Source organism: Bos indicus, chromosome 5 (assembly GCF_029378745.1).
Source record: "Bos indicus isolate NIAB-ARS_2022 breed Sahiwal x Tharparkar chromosome 5, NIAB-ARS_B.indTharparkar_mat_pri_1.0, whole genome shotgun sequence".
Classification (NCBI taxonomy): Eukaryota; Metazoa; Chordata; class Mammalia; order Artiodactyla; family Bovidae; genus Bos; species Bos indicus.
The window spans coordinates 35,007,294-35,028,537 of NC_091764.1; the positions used below are offsets into that span (position 1 = coordinate 35,007,294).

Here is a 21,244-nt window from a genome sequence, read left to right on the forward strand (position 1 = left end):
AAAGGCAAGTGTACTGCTAAGGCCAAGCTCACCGCAGCTGCTGAGCTCAAGACATCTTGCAAAGCAAGATGTGCCTTGCACTCCTATGAGAGAGAGTTAGGTGGCTCGGAGGAAGTTACCATTTTTGCCATATGGGTAAGAATCAAGGAACTGAAAGTGTAAGATGGTTGGCCTCTCTGCTCTACATGCCCCAGAAACAACATGGAAGCAGGAAGTAAGGCGGAAGATAAGCAAAGAGTTTTCTTGGTAAGAAGCTTAGCTTAGCTTGCTTGGCAGGATGGCAGAGAGGGAAAGCTGGCTGTGCTAACAGTGGCCCCGAGTCAGCACACTGCTTTAGTCATGTGGAGCAGGAAGGCAGAGAGAGCTGTACATGCGGGCATGATGATTTTAAGTGGATGATAGAAATCTAGAAAAGTGACAATTTGCTATGCTTTCTTCCTGCAAAGGAACAAAATCAAAATTATGTAACAATGCATTTCAAAGACCTAAACGTTATAACTTAACCATATTTCCTCTTTATCTTGCCAGCTAAAAAGCTAAGAAATTTAATGCTCAGTCACAAAACCAGTATCAATCCTGATTATTTCCATAACTGTTTCTTCATTTCCTTGATCCTGATTATCTATTTCTAATTTATTAATAATTCTGGCATATATATCTAGTGAATTTTCCATCACTTTCCAAAAGGAAAGAAATGACTATAAATAAATGAAGAAATGATTGAATTAACCAACAAACAGGAAAGGTGTTTCTCTTTTTTCCTTTTTTACCTTATTTTTTCATTTCATTCTTTTATTTATATTCTTTTATACACTTCCCTCCCTTTGTAAATCACTCTGAAAAGACTCAAAGGATTTTTTTTTGAAACTGGAAGAGAATGATTCACTTTTTTTCCCCAAAACATGAGAGTATGAAAATTTCTTAAGGAAAATGGAATTTCCATTTGTACTCTGTGGAGTACAGTTTGCCTCTGGTCTTATCCCCCGCACTTGCCTTAAATCCTGTGACCTGGGGATACACACTAAGGCCCTTTATGAGTCAACAGTACTGGAAGGCAGCTTCTCTCTTACTACCTCCAAGTCTTTCACTTTGAGCAACCTCTGATGGTTAGTTATAGTCTAGAACTTGTGTTGGTTGAAGGGGAGTGGGCGATGAAATCTAATTTAACTCATAAAGTATAAAAATACATGTGTTGACAAGACCCTGAGATCCTCTTAATTAAGTGGTGGAGCAATTTTTCTGAGTTTGATTCAAGAGTGAAGTGCATGGTCGTACAGTCAGCCAGCGAGGAACACGGTAATAGCAAGGAAGGCAGATGTGTTGTCATTTTCTGGCTTGTCTGTCACTAGGCGGGTGGTTGAGCAAATTATTTAATCCTGCAGATTCAGTGTTCTAATCTGTAAAATAGAGGTAACACCTGTTCTGCCTGCCTCACAGCACTGTTTTGTATGTCAAGTGATAAAACAGGTATGAGTATAACTTGGCAAAGTCTGAACTATAAAGTTGCATCACTATATTAGCTGTGTATTCAGTTAAAGTAAGACTTACATGGAGCAGATCAGAATATTCTGAGATCACAGAAATATTCCTAAACTTTCAGAGCAGAGTGAGGGGACAGAGAGATCAAGACAGGGAAGAACTCTATGAAGGTCAAAGTTATCAGGAAAACCTTCTGAAGCAAGCCAACCATCTTTCTTCCTGTCTAGCCTTTCTGGCATGCCTTTCAGGAAGCTCCCTCCAGTCTCAATGCCTTTGCTAAACCTCCTGGATTTTAAGAAGTCATATAGCTCAAGACCATCTATCTGCATGTGTAAGGGGAACCAGATGTGTTTGGTAGGAATGTTTAGAGACAAAGTGAATATCTGTTACCATTTGAAGACAAAACCTTTCTTATGCATTTTTATAAATACAGTCTAAATCTGATCTGCAAAGTCTTTAAAAATCCAAGGAGAGTTTCAGCATACTTTCAAAGTGGAAAAACAAGTACAGATTTCAGGTTTCCATTCACTTGAATTAAGGAAAATACTTATAACAGTAAACCTATTAAATAGTATTTATGAGATAAGCCAGGTTTGAGAAATCTGCTTTGATTACTTGAAACACTCAAGCAGTTTCAATTCCACAGTTCTTCACTGACCTTTCAGGAGATTATTGATAAGGCTTTTAATTTCAATGTATTATTTATAAACAAGGAATAGCACATGTATTTTATATCTATCTTTGAAAATGAAGGCTTAGCTGAAAATTACCTTTCTAAATTCCTCAAGAGGAAAAAAATTTAAGCACTATGTTGTACTAAATTTATTAGAAGGCAAAAAAAGCTTTCATTACTTGTAAATGTTTGAAAGAAATACCTTTGAGGACTCGCAAGTAACATTGAGTGACCAGAATGGACACTCATTATCACATTGAGGACACATTATGATCTGGCCGCCAATATTAGGATCACAAACTTCTTTGCTAAAGAAAAGAGAAAAATAAAGTTTAATTTTTAAAAATTTAATGAACAAGACTTTTTATCAGAATGATAAGATCCAACATCCATTCATGATAAAAAACTAACTAAATTCTTATAAAACTAGGAGTGGAAATGAACTTCATTAACCTGATAAAATCTTGCTGTATAAAACCTATAAAAGACATTATACTTAACAGTAAAAGGCTGAAAGTATTTCCTTTACATCAGAAACAAGATAATATGTCCCACTACCACCACTTCTTTTCACTGGTTGTGATACCACTGCCAACATAGTTAATAAAAAAAAAACAAACAAAAAAAACAAAGACAGGGGGAATGGCAAGGAAAAAACCCTGCTATCCCTAATAAATTACATAATTGTTTATACGGACAACTCAATAAAACTTGCAGATAAATTATGAGAATAAATGAGTTTAGTAAGTTTGCTGGACACAAAATCGGTATATAATATATATATGTATATGTAGGGTCCCAAAAAAGAAATTGTGTCTCTAAAGACCTGCCACAGTTAAGAATTTTAATTTTTTATAACTGTTTTTCAACAACTTAAAAATATGAAGAGCCCAGGAACAAAAATCTAATTCAAAATGTACAAAATTTATATGGGGAAAATGTTAAAATTGTTGTAAAAGAGTGAAGAACCTATATAAATAGGTAAATTATCATGTTCATCATTTGGAAGAATCAATACTTGAAGATGTCATTTCTCCCTTATTTGAGCTATAAATTTAATAGAAAAGCAAAGCCTCAGAACAGTCAAGACATCTCCTAAAGAACAAGGTGCTACTGGGGTTGTTTAGTTGCTAAGGTCTTGTGACTCTACAGACTATACCCCACCAACTTCTGTTCATGAAATTTTTCAGACAAGAATACTGGAGTGGGTTGCCATTTCCTTCTCCAGGGGATCTTCTCAACCCAGGGATCAAACCCACATCTCCTGAATTGACAAGCAGATTCTTTACCAGTCAATCACCTGGGAAGCCCTTTAAGTTAAGAAAAACTGAGCAAAAGAGAAAAACAGAGTTCAGCAAGAGACCTCTGCATACACCAAAACTGATATATAATAGGCACCATCGACCCAGCAAACCAGTAAGGTAAAAACTGATGTTTGAATAAACAGGGCTGCTGCAGTGGAATATCCATACAGAACAAGGTGAAAGAGAACCCCTAAATCCTATTACATATAAATCAAATTCCAGGTGGAAAATAAAACTGCAAAAGTACCAACTTACAGAAGAGTATCTAGATAACCTTGGGGTAAAGGAAAATACTACTAAAGAAAAACAAAAAAGCATAAATCATAAAGAAAAATATTAATACATTCAAAATCTTTTAAAAGTAAGAACCTCATTAAAGCACTACAAAGAGAGGGGGAAAAAATAGCCACAGACTGGCAGAAGTTTTGCAATATACAGGAATGACAAAGGACTACTCACAAGTTTAAAAACTCCAACAAGTTAGTAAGAAAAACCCAGCAAACTATTAATAACAACAGGTTGCACACTGCTCACTCTAGGAGAAGCTATGCAGATTGACTTCAATGTGAATGGGATTGGAATTGCAGAATTAGTTAGCACTGCAAATAACTCAGTAAAAAATAACTGGGCATGTGAAACACTTCAAGAATATCTGAGTAAAGATCTTGGAAAACATGCCCCTCCACAAAGCAAAGAACTTGACAAAATCTGTCAAAATTAACCTCTGCAGAACTGCAGAAACTAAACAAAGGTTTCCAATAGTATGAGAAGTGTTTATTTGAGAAAAAACAACTAAATCTTTTCCATAAAATAGTAAGTTTTGTGGCATTTTAACTTGGCTTATCCCCATCCCCATAACCTCAGCTTCATGTTGCCCATTAAAGCCAACAGTCTCACAACCAAGGTATCCTCAGTTCAGTCCAGTTCAGTTGCTCAGTCATGTCCGACTCTGTGACCCCATGGACTGCAGCACGCCAGGCTTCCTTGTCCATCACCAACTCCCAGAGTTCACTCAAACTCCATGTCCATCAAGTCGGTGATGCCATCCAACCATCTCTTCCTTGTCATCCCCTTCTCCTCCCACCTTCAATCTTTCCCAGCATCAGGGTCTTTTCCAATGAGTCAGTTCTTCACATCAGGTGGCCAAAGTACTGGAGTTTCAGCTTCAGCATTGGTCATTCCAATGAATATTCAGGACTGATTTCCTTTAGGATCTCCTTGCTGTCCAAGGGACTCTCAAGAGTCTTCTCCAACACCACAGTTCAAAAGCATCAATTCTTCGGTGTTCATTCAGGTTTCTTTTGGTTCAACTCTCACATCCATACATGACTACTGGAAAAACCATAGCTTTGACTAGATGGACCTTTGTTGGCAAAGTAATGTCTATGCTTTTAAATATGCTGTCTAGGTTGGTCATAGCTTTTCTCCCAAGGAGCAAGCATCTTTTAATTTCACGGCTGCACTCACCATCTGCAGTGATTTTGGAGCTCAAGAAAATAAAGTCCGTCACTGTTTCCATTGTTTCCCCATCTATTCGCCATGAAGAGATGGGACTGGATGCCATGACCTTCTTTCTTTGAACGTTGAGTTTAAAGCCAGCTTTTTCACTCTCCTCTTTAACTTTCAAGAGGCTCTTTAGTTCTTCTTTGCTTTCTGCCATAAGGTTGGTGTCATCTGCATATGTGAAGTTATTGATATTTCTTCCGGCAATCTTGATTCCAGCTTGTGCTTCATCCAGTCCAGCATTACTCATGATGTACTCTTTGGCTTTAGAGATCCAGATAAACTGATAGTGAACATAACAACTGCTTGATGGAATGCTGAAGGCATTCCCCAACATGCAAACACAGAGCCACCTGGCAAAGGCTCAATAAAATGATTGATTCCAGGCATTTAAAGAAATCACTGTCCAATCATTAGCAGATAACTAAGCTTTTGTATACAGACCTCGTGGCCGTGCATGATAAAGAGTATAACTTTACAGAATTTGTTCAGGAAACTAACTAAATAAATCCTATCATCAGCAGCAATGACAACAGAAGCAATAATAAGCTCTGAGGAGGGGTAAAATCTGGTTTTCAGATTGACCACATTATAATTAAAATGCCCAGTTTTCAACAAAAAATTACAAGATACATAAAGAAACAGAAAAGTTTGGCCATGACACAGGGTGAAAAAGAAGCCAATAGAAACTCCCTGAGGATGTCCAGACATTGGACATACTAAATGAAGACACAAATAAGCAATTATACATATGTTCAAAGAACTAATAGAAATCACACCTAAAGAAATAAAGTATGTGAGCAGCTTACTGTACAGAGAATATGAACAGATAAAAATTACTTGAAGACCAACTAGAAATTCTAGAGATATAAATATAATGAGTAAAACAAAAAATTCACTAGAGAGGTTCCTTTGCAGAATGAACTGGATGAAGAAAAAGTCAGCTAACTTAACATTAGGTCTATTGAGATTATCTTGTCTGAGAATCACAAAGAATAAGGAATGACAAAAAATGAATGTAGCCTCAGAGATGAGTGGGACACCATCAAAAATACACATAATAGGAGAGCCAGAAGGAATGAGAGAAAGAAAGAGGCAGAAAGACTATGTGAAGAAATAATGGCTGAAGAACTTTCAAACTTTGATGAAAGCAAATTAATATAAATTAATTTGTATATCCAAGAAGCTCAACAGGCTCAAAGTAGAATAAACAGAGAAATCCAAACATAAGCACATCAGACTCAGTGTATCAAAAGTCAAGAACAAAGATAGAATTCTGATAGTTGAAAGAGAAAAGTCATTCCACATATACAAAGACTCTTCAGTAAGATAAGCAGTTGATTCCTAATCAGAAACCATGGAAACCAGAAGGCAGTTGGATCATACTGTCAAAATGCTAAAAAAGGAAAGGATTGTCAACCAAGTATTCTATATGCTGCAAAACTATTTTTCAAAAAACAGAGGAGAAATGATGACACTCCTACAAAAATAAAATCTGAAAGACTCCTTTGCTAGCAGACCTGCCCTACTAGAAATACCAAGAAGAATCCTTCAGGCTTAAATGAAAAGTACACTAGGCAGTAAGTCAAACTCACTTGAAAAACTAAAGATCGCTGGTAGAGTTAACTACATAGGTTAAAAAACATATATAATATATATAAATACATTTTTACATAATATATATTTATATATATTAAGTGCAACAAGGTGCAGATACCCAAATAACACAATCAGCTATATATTACTATATTGTAATAGGTTTATAATACTTTCACACAAATAAGACATAAAAAACACAAAAATAAAACAAAACATTTTTAATCTTACAGTAATACAGTACAACAGCTGGCATACAGGGGTTGGCATCGAGTAAGCAGATAAAGATACTGCACTACTGTACTTACTGTACTCTATACAGTACTGTAAGTACGGTAAAGTACTGTAAAGTACCCAAAAGCACCATCACTTCTAGACAACGCATGCCTGTGACAATGTATCCCAGACATGTTAACTAACTTACATGACTGGATATGCAAATGCACGTTTGCATCTTTGAAAGCTCACAATTTGAATGTTCATATGTAGGGGACTTACTGTAGTAAATGGTAGATTTAACTCCAATGTAATGCCAACTTAATCAGAAAGTGAAGTGAAGTGAAGTCACTCAGCTGTGTCTGACTCTTTGCGACCCCATGGACTATCCAGTCCATGGAATTCTCCAAGCCAGAACACTAGCATGCCTTTCCCTTCTCCAGGGGATCTTCCCAACCTAGGGATCAAACCCAGCATCTCTCACATTGCGGGCAGATTCTTTACCAGCTGAGCCACAAGGGAAGCCCTAATCAGAAAGTACTTTAATGTAAATAAATTAAATATTCCAATCAAAAGACAAAAGGCAGAAATAAATGGAATACAGAACAGATAAGCAACAGAGAAAAATCAACAGTTGATTCTTTGAAAAGATCAATAAAACTGACAACTTTTAAGCTAGACTATTCAAGAAAAAAAAGAAAGAAGATTTAAATTCCTAAAATCAGAAATGAAAAGAGGAACATTACTACTGACATTACAAAAATAAAGAAGGTAAGGTAAGGGATTACTGTCAATAATTATATGCCAACAAATGGAATAATCTAGGTGAAATGGATAAGTTCCTAGAAAAACATAAATGATTGAAGTTGACTCAAGAAGAAATAGAAAACCTGAATAGATCTATAATGAGTTAAGAGACTGAATTAATAATCAAAGAAATGTCAAGGCCAATATAGCTTCACTGGTAAATTTTATCAGCCACTGAAAGAAAACTGATAGCAATGCTTCACCAACTCTTCTAAAAATAAAGAGGTAGAAACATATCTCAATTTATTCTATGAAACCAGTATTACACCAATATCAAAACCAGACAAAGGCATCACAAAAAAACTACAGACTACTATTTCTTATGAATATAAATGCAAAAATCTTCAACAAAATATTAGCAAATCAAATCCAGTAAATCAAATCAAGTGGGCTGTATCTAGGAATGCAAGGATTGTTCACTGAACAAAAACAAATTTATATAATATGCCATACTGATAGAATAATGGATTAAAAACAATGAACAGAAGAGAATGTTCTCAGCTCAATAAGGGGAAAAAAACACACATGGCAAAGATTATACTTAATGGTGAAACTCTGAACAGATTCCTCCCAAGTTCAACATTGTACTAGAGGTTCTATTCAGGGCAACCAAGTAAGGAAAATAAATTAAAAGTCTCCAGATTAGAAAGAAATAAGGAAAATCATTTCTATTCCAGATGACATGATATTGTACATTAAAATCCAAAGAAATTTACCAAAAATCTGCTAGAATTAATAAGTCAGTTCATCGAGGTTATAAGCTGCTGCTATTAAGTCACTTCAGTCGTGCCCGACTCTGTGCGACCCCATAGACGGCAGCCCACCAGGCTCCCTCATCCCTGGGATTCTCCAGGCAAGAACACTGGAGTGGGTTGCCATTTCCTTCTCCAGTGCATAAAAGTGAAAAGTGAAAGTGAAGTCACTCAGTCATGTCCGACTCTTCGCGACCCCGTGGACTGCAGCCCACCAGGCTCCTCCATCCATGGGATTTTCCAGGCAAGAGTACTGGAGTGGGGTGCGATTGCCTTCTCCAGAGGTTATAAGACAAATCAATATATTAAAAGTAATTATATTTGACTTTTTTCTTGTTTCTTGAGGTATGCCTGTATTGCTATGAACTTTCCCCTTAGCACTGCTTTTACAGTGTCCCATAGGTTTTGGGTTGTTGTGTTTTCATTTTCGTTAGTTTCTATGCATATTTTTTATTTCTTTTTTGATTTCTTTTGTGATTTGTCAGTTATTCAGCAGCGTGTTGTTCAGCCTCCATATGCTGGAATTTTTAATAGTTTTTCTCCTGTAACTGAGATCTGATCTTACTGTATTGTGGTCAGAAAATATGCTTGGAATGATTTGCACCTAGATGTCCATCAGCAGATGAATGGATAAGAAAGCTTATCCATTGGTACATATACACAATGGAGTATTACTCAGCCATTAAAAAGAATACATTTGAATCAGTTCTAATGAGGGGGATGAAACTGGAGCCGATTATACAGAGTGAAGTAAGCCAGAAAGAAAAACACCAATACAGTATACTAATGCATATATATGGAATTTAGAAAGATGGTAATGATAACCTTGTATGCGAGACAGCAAAAGAGACACAGATGTATAGAACAGTTTTTGGACTTGGTGGGGGGGGGATGATTTGGGAGAATGGCATTGAAACATGTATAATACCATATAAGAAATGAATCGCCAGTCCAGGTTTGATGCAGGATACAGGATGCTTGGGGCTGGTGCACTGGGATGACCCAGAGGGATGGTATGGGGAAGGAGGTGGGAGGGGGATTCAGGATTGGAAACACGTGTATACCCGTGGCAGATTCATGTTGATGTATGGCAAAACCAATACAATATTGTAAATTAATTAGCCTCTAATTAAAATAAATAAATTTAAATTTAAAAAGTAATTATATTTCTATACATTAATGAATAATCTAAAAATAAAATGAACAAAATAATTTCATTTACAGTAGCATCAAAAATAATAAAAATACTTAAGATTAAATTAGAGAAAAGAAGTGTGAAATATATATACTGAAAAATACAAAATATTGATAAAAATTAAAGATGACCTAAACAAATGGAAAGCTATTGTGTGTTCGTGAATTAGAAGCCTTAGTACTGTTAAGATGGAAATAGCTCTCAAAGTGACCTACAGATTCAATGCAATTCTGGCTTTTTTGCAGAAATGAGAAAGTTGATTCTAAAATTATAGAAATGCAAGGTACCCAGAAAAATCAAAGCAATCGTGAACTTACTAAAAAGCTATAACAATCAATATAGTGTGGGACTTGCATGAAAGACTGCCATATGTACTGACAGAAAAGAATTGATAGTCCCTAATAAACTCATGTTTATGGCCAATTATTTTTGCACTTTATTAATACTTTGTACTAGTAATTAGTAATTAATACTTTGGCCACCTGATGTGAATAGCTGACTCATTAGAAAAGATTCTGATGCTGGGAAAGATTGAAGGCAAAAGTAGAAGAGGGAAGCAGAGGATGAGATAGTTAGACAGCATCACTGATTCAAAGGACATGAGTTTGGGCAAACTCTGGGGGATAGTGGAGGACAAGGAAGCCTGGTGTGCTGCAGTCCACGGGGTTGCAAAGAGTCGGACATGACTTAATGACTAAATGACAATAACAATTTTTGACAAGGGTGCTAATGGGGAAAGATTATGTTTACAAAAATGGTGCTGGAACACTAGAATATATACCTGGCAAGAAAGAAAGTTGAATCTTTATTTTATACAGTTTACAAAAATGAAATCATAGACCTAAAACTAAAAAAAAAAGAAACTTTTGGAAGATAAACACTGAGAAAATCTTCATGACTTTGGCTTACCAATGCTTTTTAAGATATTACGGTAAAAGTACAAACAACAAAAGAAAAATCTCAGGTAAACTGGACTTCATTAAAATGAAAAGCTTTTGTGTTTCAAAGGACAACATCAAGAAAGTGAAAAAGAGTCCATGGAATACAAAAAAATATTTGATAAGGGGATTTTATCACAGTAGATCAGTTGGTAAAGAATCCACTTGCAATGTAGGAGGCCCTGGTTCAATTTCTGGGTGGGGAAGATCCTCTGGAGAAGGGAATAGGCTATCCATTCCAGTATTCTTGGGCTTCCCTTGTGGCTCAGCCGGTAAAAAACCCACCTGCAATGTGGGAGACCTGGGTTTGATCCCTGGGTTGGGAAGATCCCCTGGAGAAGGGAAAGGCTAACCACTCTAGTATTCTGGCCTGGAGAATTCCATGGACTGTATAGTCCATGGGGTTGCAAAGAGGTGGATGTGACTTTCACTTTCACTTTTTTACCACAAAATACATAAAGAATACTTAAAACTCAACAGCTGTACTGAACACTTGTAAGAGATACAAGTGGCAAAATAAGCACATGAAAAGATGCTCAACATCACTGGGAATTAGGGAAATACAAATCAAAGCCAACAATGACATACCACTTCATACCCATTAGAATGATACACACACACACACACACATTTACTTGTTTGCTTATTTATTCAAAATTCAGCAATAACAAGTGTTGATGAAGATGTGGAGAAATCGGAATACTCATTCATAGCTACTGGGAATGTAAAATGGTGCAGCCACTTAAAAAAAATGCTTTGGCAGGTCCTCAAAATGTTAAATCTAGAGTTATCATATATCCCAGCAATTCCATTTTTTTATATATTCTCAAAAGAATTGAAAAAATATATTCACACAAAACTTGTACATACTTGTTCATAGCTATTCATCATAGCTAAGAAATGGAAACAACCCAAACATCAATTGATGGTTGGATAGATAATGTGGTATATCCATACAATGGCATATTAAAGTAAAGTGAAGTGAAGTCGCTCAGTTGTGTCCGACTCTTACTGACCCCATGGACTGTAGCCTGCCAGGCTCCACTGTCCATGGGGTTTTCCAGGCAAGAATACTGGAGTGGGTTACCATTTCCTTCTCCACAATGGCATATTATTTGACCACAAAAGGGAAAAGAGTACTGATCCATGCTATACCATGAATGAATCTTGAGAACACTGTGTTCATGCATGCAAAGCTGCTTCAGTTCAGTTCAGTCACTCAGTTGTGTCTGACTCTTTGCGACCCCATGAATCGCAGCACGCCAGGCCTTCCTGTCCATCACCAACTCCCGGAGTTCACTCAGACTCACGTCCATCGAGTTGGTGATGCCATCCAGCCATCTCATCCTCTGTTGTCCCCTTCTCCTCCTGCCCCCAATCCCTCCCAGCATCAGAGTCTTTTCCAATGAGTCAACTCTGCTTCAGTAGCGTCCAATTCTTTGCGACACTATGAACCATAGCCGGCCAGGCTCCTCTGTTCATGAGATTCTCCAGGCAAGAATACTGGAGAGAGGTGCCATGCCCTCCTTCTGAGGATCTTCCTGATCCAGGGATCGAACTCACATCTCTTACATCTCCAGCACTGGCAGGTGGGTTCCTTACCACTAGCACCACCTGGGAAGCCCCCTTGAAAATGTGCTAAGTGAAAGATGACAAAGATGGCACCACATACTGCACACGCAGTGTGGTTCACTTATAATGAAATGTCCAGAAGAGGCAAATATGTAGAGACAGAAAGTAGATTAGTAATTGCCAGTGGCCAAGGGAAATAGAAGTTAGGGAATGACTTCTAAAGGATACTGGTTCCTTACGGGGTGATGAAAATGTTCTAAAATTAGATGGTGGTGAGGGTTACAGAACTCTGTGGAAGTACATCAAACCACAAATTGTAAACTTTCAAAGGCTGTATTTTATGGTATATGAATTATATCTCAATAAAGTTGCTATTTTAAAGTATGTATAAGCTTTAAGCCTTTTATGGAAGAGGAAATACCTACAGTATCTTCCACTTATGCACAGATATTTTCAAAAGCACACAAAATTATATTTTATAGGGGTACAAGTACATATGAAAAAGAACATACAGTGTATGATAAAAATAAAAATTTAGTATAGTTATTATTTCCAAAGTGGAAAGTGAGGGGATACAATTGAGCAAAGAACTTCCTGGGTAACAGTTATGTTTTCTTCTTAAACTGGGTAATGGATTATTCTTCCTTACATCTTAAATCCATCTTCTATTCTTGTGAATCTACTCAGTTCATAATAAAATTAACTGTAAACACATATAGGAAGTATGTGGGGTGACTGTATGGTGACTTAATAAAATAAATTATAATGAGAACCACCACCATGCAAGAACTATATAAAAATGCTACTTTTTCACTCTGAAAGCTGAGATACCTTTTTTTGGTTGGAACAATGGAGAAGCCAAAGACAAAATCAGGGAAAAAAATATCAACATTCAGCCTTTAGCTCTAAACTCTTTTTCAGTGAAGAGAGACAAGTACTTCAAGGACCACCTGCAGCTTTCAAGCTAACAGCCATAATGGGCACCAACACTCAGAATCCTTTGTTAAATAGAATGGATAATTACGCCTGTACATCAGAGCTGCCATGTACACTTCTGCCTCTGGAGTCAGGCTCATACGCTGCAGGCTAGAAAAATTTGGTCATCAGCTTGTCACTGTTGCCCAGAAATTCTGATCTGGCTGTCACACCTGGATAGAGGCCAGAGGAACAAGAGAAAAGGCCTGGTTCAGTGCCACACCCATTCTGGAGGTTGAGGTCACCAAAAGCAAAGGACCAGTAACACACTTCAGATCAGAGATGGTGAAATTCAGTGTTTTGGCATCCACATGTTTCCCTTCACACAGTATAGCTGGTATTTTAGTTTCAACGTCAAGCACAAACTCATTCTTTATTACTTTTTTACCCCTCTAACACTGTGGGTTTTTTTTTTTAAAGTAAACAAAAAAGTATCATTTACTCGAGTTTTATGATATATACTTAATATATACAACAAAGTCATAGACTTCCCTGTGGTCCAGTGGTTAAGAATCTGGCCGCCAATGCAAGGGACATGTGTTGCATCCCTGGTCAGGGGAGATTCCACATGCCAAGGGGCAACAAAGCCTGTGTGCCACAACTAATGACGCCTCCATACCCTAGAGTCCGTGTTCCAGGACAAGAGAAGCAAAAGCGATGAGAAGCGTGCAAACTGCAACTAGAGAATAGCCTCCACCTGCTGCAATCAGAGAAAGCCCACGTGCAGCAACGAAGACCCAGTGCAGCCAAAAATAAGTAAATTAAATAAATCTATAAGAAAAAAGAAGTAATTTCTAAAAACCATAGAAACAATGGTTTTACCAGTTTTGCCATTGAAACCCTGATGCAATCAGAGCTGCTCTAGGTTCACATCTGTGGGGCTCAATGAAGCATTCCTCAGGGGGCCAAAAGTTCAAAGATGTTCCTCTCTTCAAACCTCCTTTCTTTTTCAAAGTATTGCCTTAAAATACTGGAGTGTTTCCTAAGGGTAACAGTCTTGTCAGAGGCTGGGCTGCATTATCTAAGAAAAAACTTTTTTTTTTCCATTTCACTTAGTTATTATGCTCATGACAAAAGAGATGTATCATCCAAAGCATAAGTGTTCTGTAATGAGTCTTCTTTTACTAAAACAGTCTAAGACCCAGAAAATAATTTTATGTCTAAGCAGCTTTTCAGCACGGTAACAAGGAACAGAGAGAGGTTACCTCCATGTACAGTTATCCTCAGTAAAATATCCATAGAGAAAGCAAGCCACTCCCACGATGGCTGCCAGGAGAAGCATCTGAGTGTAATAGCCCAGCCAGGCAAAATAGATCCCGATCTTCTCTCCATAATATTTCCTGAAGGAAGACAGAAGTTATTTTCAGAGGAGACATATGATCCGTCTGCAGCTTTATCCTCATATTAATTTCTGATTATAAATAAAGGGGGCTTTAAACTTAAACCTCTGACTCGATGCACATTTAAAAACATATCCATTTTCGTAGCAGGCCCCCGGTTCTACTGTGAAATAAGACGTAGTTTACATATTATGGAAGTACTGACCACTGGTTAACCTCCTGCAGCAAAGTAAACTAGAATAACACAAAGAGGGGAAATTGCTGAATATGGAGCAGATAGAGGATATTATCATCACTCTTCATAAAGACTGGCAGATCTGGTAAGTTTCCCCAAAGATTATTCTTGCCATTTATGAAACAAATGAACATGAACCGTTTGTTCAAACCTGTTTTTGCTTTATTTTGAGAACTTTCTTGGAACACATGTAATGTAAAATCACAAATAATAAGTAAATGCCAATAATAATAATACTAACTATGAGTGGAATGTCTCTCTAGCCAAACTATTTATAAAACTCCTTTCGAGAATGGGAAAGGGCAGGATGGATATGACTGAGTAATCTACTGTCCCGTATTCTTTGTATGCAGCATTTCTATTTTTCCTAAGTTTTAAAAACTCTTCAATGTTTTTAAATTAATCTGGAGTAAATGGAAGAGAACAGGTAGTCAAAATAAAAAAAGAGGCAGGGCATGAAACAGGGCCAGACTGTTCCTGAAAGGGAGACAAACACAGACAGGCAGAGAAAGGGTTTAGGGATGAGGACAAAGCAATAAGACGGCTGTTTAGGCAACTCTGGCATATACCCTTCCTTGACTCACTTTTCACTTCTGGCTCAGTACAGCCTGTAGATTGGTACAACCTGTAGATTGCCTTAGCTCTGAGGCCTCTATGAGACTTCTGGCTCAGTCTGACACTGAGCTGAGCTCGGTGGGGACTGAGCTCTGAGAACAGCCTGGAGTCTGGAAGACTTCACAGAGGAACATCCCTGAGCTGGACCAGCCCTCACAGGGTAGTTCTGAGACCAGCTCCCTGGTCAGAGGCCTGGGCGTGGGCCACATCCATGGGGAAAAGGAAGGGCTGAGACCGAGATGGGATCACGAGCTGGGAGGAATGCAGTGCGTCCATTCTCATGTGACTGGGCTTTGTGGTCTGGCTCATGGGTGGCAGGCAAATGACAGCTCAGGAGATGGTGTCTGGGAGAGAAAATCCTGGCAGCGGGTTTGAGACATTTTGGACTCTTGGCTATTAGGCTCTTTGTAATACATTTCTATCAAACATCTGCCCTGGAAATGCCACAGTTAAAATTGGAAAGAATGCTAGAAGTTGCCCACTCGAACTTCCCAGTAGTAAAAACACCCTGCAAGAGGGCTGGTCACTCTACTTGGATATCTACAGTGACAGGGGGTTCAGGACTTCCCATGGCACCTTTGTTACACTGCTTAGACAAGAAGCTGAGAAAGAATTTTTGAATCCTAAACAGAAAGCCTGTCTCCTGGTTCTTGTTGAAAGGCTGGGGAAAATGAGGATCCCTTCAAATGTAATATCGTCTGATCATTATCTTTCTCTGCCCCAAACATCCCAATTCTTAACACCAATTTTTAAATATTCAGCTTGGTTTTTAAAAAAAATCAAAGCTATAACTATACAGTCAATAAAGAGTCAGTTCTAGAACACTAGGTATAAAAAGCAGCAGCCCTCAAGAACCACTCCCATTTCCTGGCGAGAAGTAACCACTTTCACTTCTTATAGCTGACTCAGAATATTTACCTCCACTTCTGTAAATAATATACTTGTAGTGTAGTTCATAGGAGAGGGCAATGGCACCCCACTCCAGTACTCTTGTCTGGAAAATCCCATGGATGGAGGAGCCTGGTAGGCTGCACTCCATGGGGTCGCTCAGAGTCAGATACGACTGAGCGATTTCACTTTCACTTTTCACTTTCATGCATTGGAGAAGGAAATGGCAACCCACTCCAGTGTTCTGGAGAATCCCAGGGATGGGAGAGCCTGGTGGGCTGCCGTCTGTGGGTCGCACAGAGTCGGACACGACTGAAGCAACTTAGCAGCAGCAGCAGCAGTGTAGTTCACTGACTTCTCGGTTTTACACATCACCTCCTGATGCTTTACTTTGGACGAGAATTGAGCTCTCTTTCAACCCCCGTCTCATCTACACACCCATAACTCCTTTCCTGCATCCTCTTGACATAGTTACAATATAATTTTGGTTAGAGTAATAGCCTTGCTTTGCATTATTAAGATGCCATAAAGACTGTTCACAGCTGCATCAAGTCATCTGCTGTGCTTACTTTCTCTTTTCTGCACAATATCTCGTTTTCTCTGGTGTTAATAATTGTCTTGGTGGTTCACTGTTTAGTTTTCTGTGTACTTAGCAACAATTCAGCCCCAGACTTTCCTTTCAGGTGTAACTTTCTTACTGCTTTCTAACACATAAGTCAGTCTATCAATTTCATCTCCTTGAATTAATCTCTTCACTCTCCTGCCACCTGGATTAATGGCTTGCTAGTAGTCCTGCCACAGAGCTGTTACCTGGGCTCTGCATGCCCCTCTTTTAGACTGGGAACCCCCATTTATTGAACCCATGTATTTCTCTTTCTGAGTGGAGTACCTCTGTACTTCCTGCATTACTTTGCACATTTAAATTATGAAAATTTCCTCACACTGAATGAAGAATTTGGCCATATATGGGACAGTGAGTTAAAAAAAAATCATCTTCCTTGGCAATATGAAACTGTTGCTCTCTTTTCTTGTACCTTGAAGTGTTGATGCTGAGAAATTCAAAGCTATTCTGAGTCTTGCTCCTTTGTATGAAGCCTGATTTTCTTTCTGGAAGCTTGCAGGACCTTCTCTCTGCTCCAGTGTTTGAGAAGTCACATTTCAGTGACTTGATGGCTCCCTGTCCATTCTCCAAGCTGGGTGCTCTGCATGCTGTGTCCACGCAGAGACTCAGGGTGCTCAGTTTTTCAGTTCAGATATTTGTCTTGAAATATTTCTCTCATTTCCTCCTCACATTTTCTCTGGTCTTATTTTTAGCATTCTTATTTTTTGTTCATTGTGCATCCTGGACTGATTTTTAAATTTTTATCTTTTCCCCTGTGTCTTCATATTTTGACTTCATGTTTGGTACAATTTCTTCAACATCATTTTTTAATACTGCTGCTGGTTTTTTTCCCCCCATTCTGCTCATTTTTGATTCCTAAGAGCTACATGTTACTCTCAGAATGATCCTTTCTTTACTTTTCTTTAAACTAGAACCCTGTTTTTGTATTGTGGATATCATGTATTCTCTTAGCACTCTGAGTGAGTGTTATAGGAAACTTGCTTTTTTTTTTTTTTTTCTGTGCAAGGTCTGTTTCCTCCAGGTGTTTTTTCCAGTTTGCCTGACTTGCTTTTTGGGAAAGAGTTCATTTTCCCTCTGCTAATCCCTGGGAACCAGAGAGGAAGGTTTAACATCCTGAGTGCTCAAGGGGTTACTAATGGGAAGTGTCAACTGCAAATTGACACTTGCCACTGGCTCTTGCCATCTACCTCTACAAGGATTAAATCATGCAGCTGCTGATGTTTGGCATCCCCTGAAAGGTGCTCAGGGTAAAGAGCAGAAATGAGGCACTCTGTGCTCTGAGGAAAACTGGCAGAACAGGTCTTCAGATAGTTAAATCTTTTCAGAAGCTGATTTTATGAGCTCAATTCTTGTATCTCCTCATATCTAGAAAAGCACTAAAATTCTTCATGGTGAAGATGTTTCCTCATGACTAGCAGAAACATTCTGCAAAAAAAATATGTGCTTGACTGCATGTATTCCCCCTTCATCAAAATCACATATATATATACGGACCTCTCCCGCTGCCTCTCTGGAGCAGTTTCTCAGAGCTGAGATGCTGTCTCTGGGCTCATTTTGCCCCAAATAAAACTTAACTCACAACACTCATGTTGTACATTTCATTTTTAAGTTGACAGAAGCATCAAAGGGGACAGGTGGGCCAGGGGCAGGGAATAGTTAAATGTATTTTCCTTAGCAAAAGGTACTTAAAATCCTGGGGAAATTGTTTTCTTCATAGAACCCCTGCCCCCAAATAAAAACCCATAAAGAATGATTAAAAAGCCATCAAACCAATCACTCTGCCAACAGATGCTATAGGTTTAGTACAAAATGAAAATAATGGAATAGAACCCTCATGTAAATATCAGCTTCAAATACTGACATGTATATAAACATCCTTTTCCAAAATTTTATTCTACAGGGTATCTGAGTTAATGAGAGAAACTGTTTCTTTATGATTCTAATCCAACTAGTAAATAAAGGAAGAAATCATACTCTAGTACTTTGGCTACCTGATGTGAAGAGCTGACTCACTGGCAAAGACCCTGATGCTGGGAAAGATTGAGGGCAGGAAGAGAAGGGGGCGACAGGATGAGGTGGTTGGAATCACGGACTCAACGGACATGAATCTGAGCAAACTCTGAGTGATAGTGCATAGGGTAGCCTGGCATGCTGAGGTCCATGGGGTTGGAAAGAGTCGGACACAACTTAATGACTGAACAACAACAAATGACCAAATAAAATCCCCGAGGAAATGACAAATCTAGACAACATTCATTAATGGCTGCTACCATCACAGAAAAGATAGACAACCGGACATTATATACCTACTGACAGAAATACGAAACTCACACAAGTTTTCTTGTGCAAAGTTCAATCTCAATCAGATCAAGCCTTGAGATGAGGATCAAATGACTTCGCTAAAGCAAATACACAGGACAGAGAAACAAGTAACACCTCAGGGGAGAATGAAATCAGCCAGATAGAAAACAGAGAAACAATTACGAGGAAAACAAGAAAGAAATTGGAAAATTATAGATTAGAAGCTATTTGAGAGATGTTACTTGCAACATCTGGACCTTGTTTGGATACTGATTACAACCAAAAAACTGTTAAAAAATGTATTTTTGTGACAGGAAAACATGAATACTGATTATTTTACGACTTTAAACAAAAGGAGTATTCTGGTTATATTTAAAAGAGACCTTGTCATTCTATCAATGAAATGTTATGTTATTTGGAGTTTTCTTCAAAATGACCCAGTAGGAGGTAGAAAAAATGATGAAACAACGGTGACTATGAGTTTAGAATGTTTGGAGATGGGTGACAGACACAGGCAAACTTGCTGTATAATTTATTCTCTCTACTATTGTATATGTTTAAGACTCCCCTTGTGCTCAGTCAGGTCCGACTCGTTGTGGCCCCATGGACTGCAGCTTGCCAGGCAAGAAATTTTCCAGGCAAGAACACTGGAGCGGGTTGCCACTTCCTACTCCTGGGGATCTTCCTGACCCAGGGTTCAAATCCATATCTCATCTCCTGCAGTGGTAGGCATATTCTTTACCACTAGCACCACCCGGGAGGCCCAAAATTTCCCTTAATAAAACGTAAAACAAAATGAAAATTCTTCAGTGTTTTAAAATTCTCACTTTTAAGGTTAAGAGGTTTTCCCCAAGTTCAGGTGGACAGGCAATGAGACATCATGGGAAGAACAGGCACATGGTTCCGGGCCCACCTTGACCCTCCTCTTCTCCTCATGCCACATATCCAATCCATAACCATGTCCTGTCCACCTGACTCCCCAAACACCTTCCATATTTGCCCCAGGACTTCTCATCTGGTTTGTGCTAATAGCCTCTTACTGGCTTTCCCTGCTCCCTGCCTCCCCCATCACTTAGTCTCCATAGTATCTTTGCAAAATGTGAGTGAGATACAATTACTGAAATGGTTAAAATATTGCAGCAGTTTTTCACTGCACTTGTCTACACTCCTTTCCACGTTCCTGATACCCTTCTAACCTTGTGAGTCATCTTTGTCTTTCCCCTTAGCACTGGTTTTCACTATTTCCTCAAGCTTAACAAGTACTTTTGTGCCTTGAGGCCTCTCTTCCTGATATGACTTTTTCCCAGATCCTTAAAATACTGGGCTTTTTTTTTTCTGCCCACTAGACAAATCTCAGCTCACATGCCAGTTACTCAAAGATAACTTTCTTGATTCACTTTCTTCCCCACTTCCCAGTTCCTCTCCATCTCATCACTGTGTCATTTTTCTTCATTTCACTCAGAAATGTTGTTTACTTATTTATGTGCTTAGTTGTTCTTGATCTATTTTTCTCCAACAGCCTTGCCCAAGCAACGTAAGTTTCTGGAGAGCAGCCGACACTGGTGCTTTGAGAAGATGCATGCTGGACATTACGTTCCTGTGCTGTTGGAAATGGTACCCAATAGAAGATACAGGAAAGCAGTGAAAACTGGCATCTCTTATCATGGCTCAGGTCGTAAAGAATCGACCTGCAACGCAGGAGACCCATGTTCCATCTCTGGATCAGGAAGATCCCCTGGAGAAGGAAATGGCTACCCACTCCAGAATTCTTGCCTGGGAAATCCCATGGACAGAGGAGCCTGGCAGCCTACAGTCCATGGGGTCACAAGTCAGACACAATTTAGCAACTAACCACCACCATCATACAATTTAAGCTAAATCTAACAATTACTCCTGTTTAATGAAGAATTTGGTGGATCTTCGGTCCCAGTTCCTGGGAGGTAACCTCATATACCTTGGAATTTCCCAAGATAAGCTGACTTCGTTATTCACGGTGGACCCTAAATAGTTTGTGCTAATGAGATGATTCAGGATGTGGACTGGCTAGGCCAGAAAGACCAATCACATGATTGGAACCATGTGATAACCATGTGATATTGCAGGACCACTGGGAGAAAAAGGGGCTGGAGATCAAGCCATGTGGGCAGTGACTCAATCAATCATGCCTAGCAATGAGGCCCCAATAAAAATTCTGGGCAACAAAGTCCAGAGCTGCAGTGAGCTTCCTTGGCTG

General features: G+C 38.7%; 1 protein-coding gene across 3 annotated transcripts in view; it reads right to left on the reverse strand.

The window, feature by feature from the left end:
- The window catches only part of ANO6 (anoctamin 6), a 234,362-nt gene that overhangs the window by 51,276 nt on the left and 161,842 nt on the right, over positions 1-21,244 (reverse strand). For all 3 annotated transcript variants that reach the window (XR_011566592.1, XM_019960746.2, XM_019960747.2), the window contains 2 exons: positions 14,216-14,350; positions 2,355-2,460 (listed from right to left, as the gene is read on the reverse strand). Coding sequence is in view for 2 of the 3 variants with exons in the window: in XM_019960746.2 (XP_019816305.2) it covers positions 2,355-2,460; positions 14,216-14,350 (241 nt within the window). In the remaining variant the exon portion in view is untranslated. The remainder of the gene's footprint in view (positions 1-2,354; positions 2,461-14,215; positions 14,351-21,244) is intronic.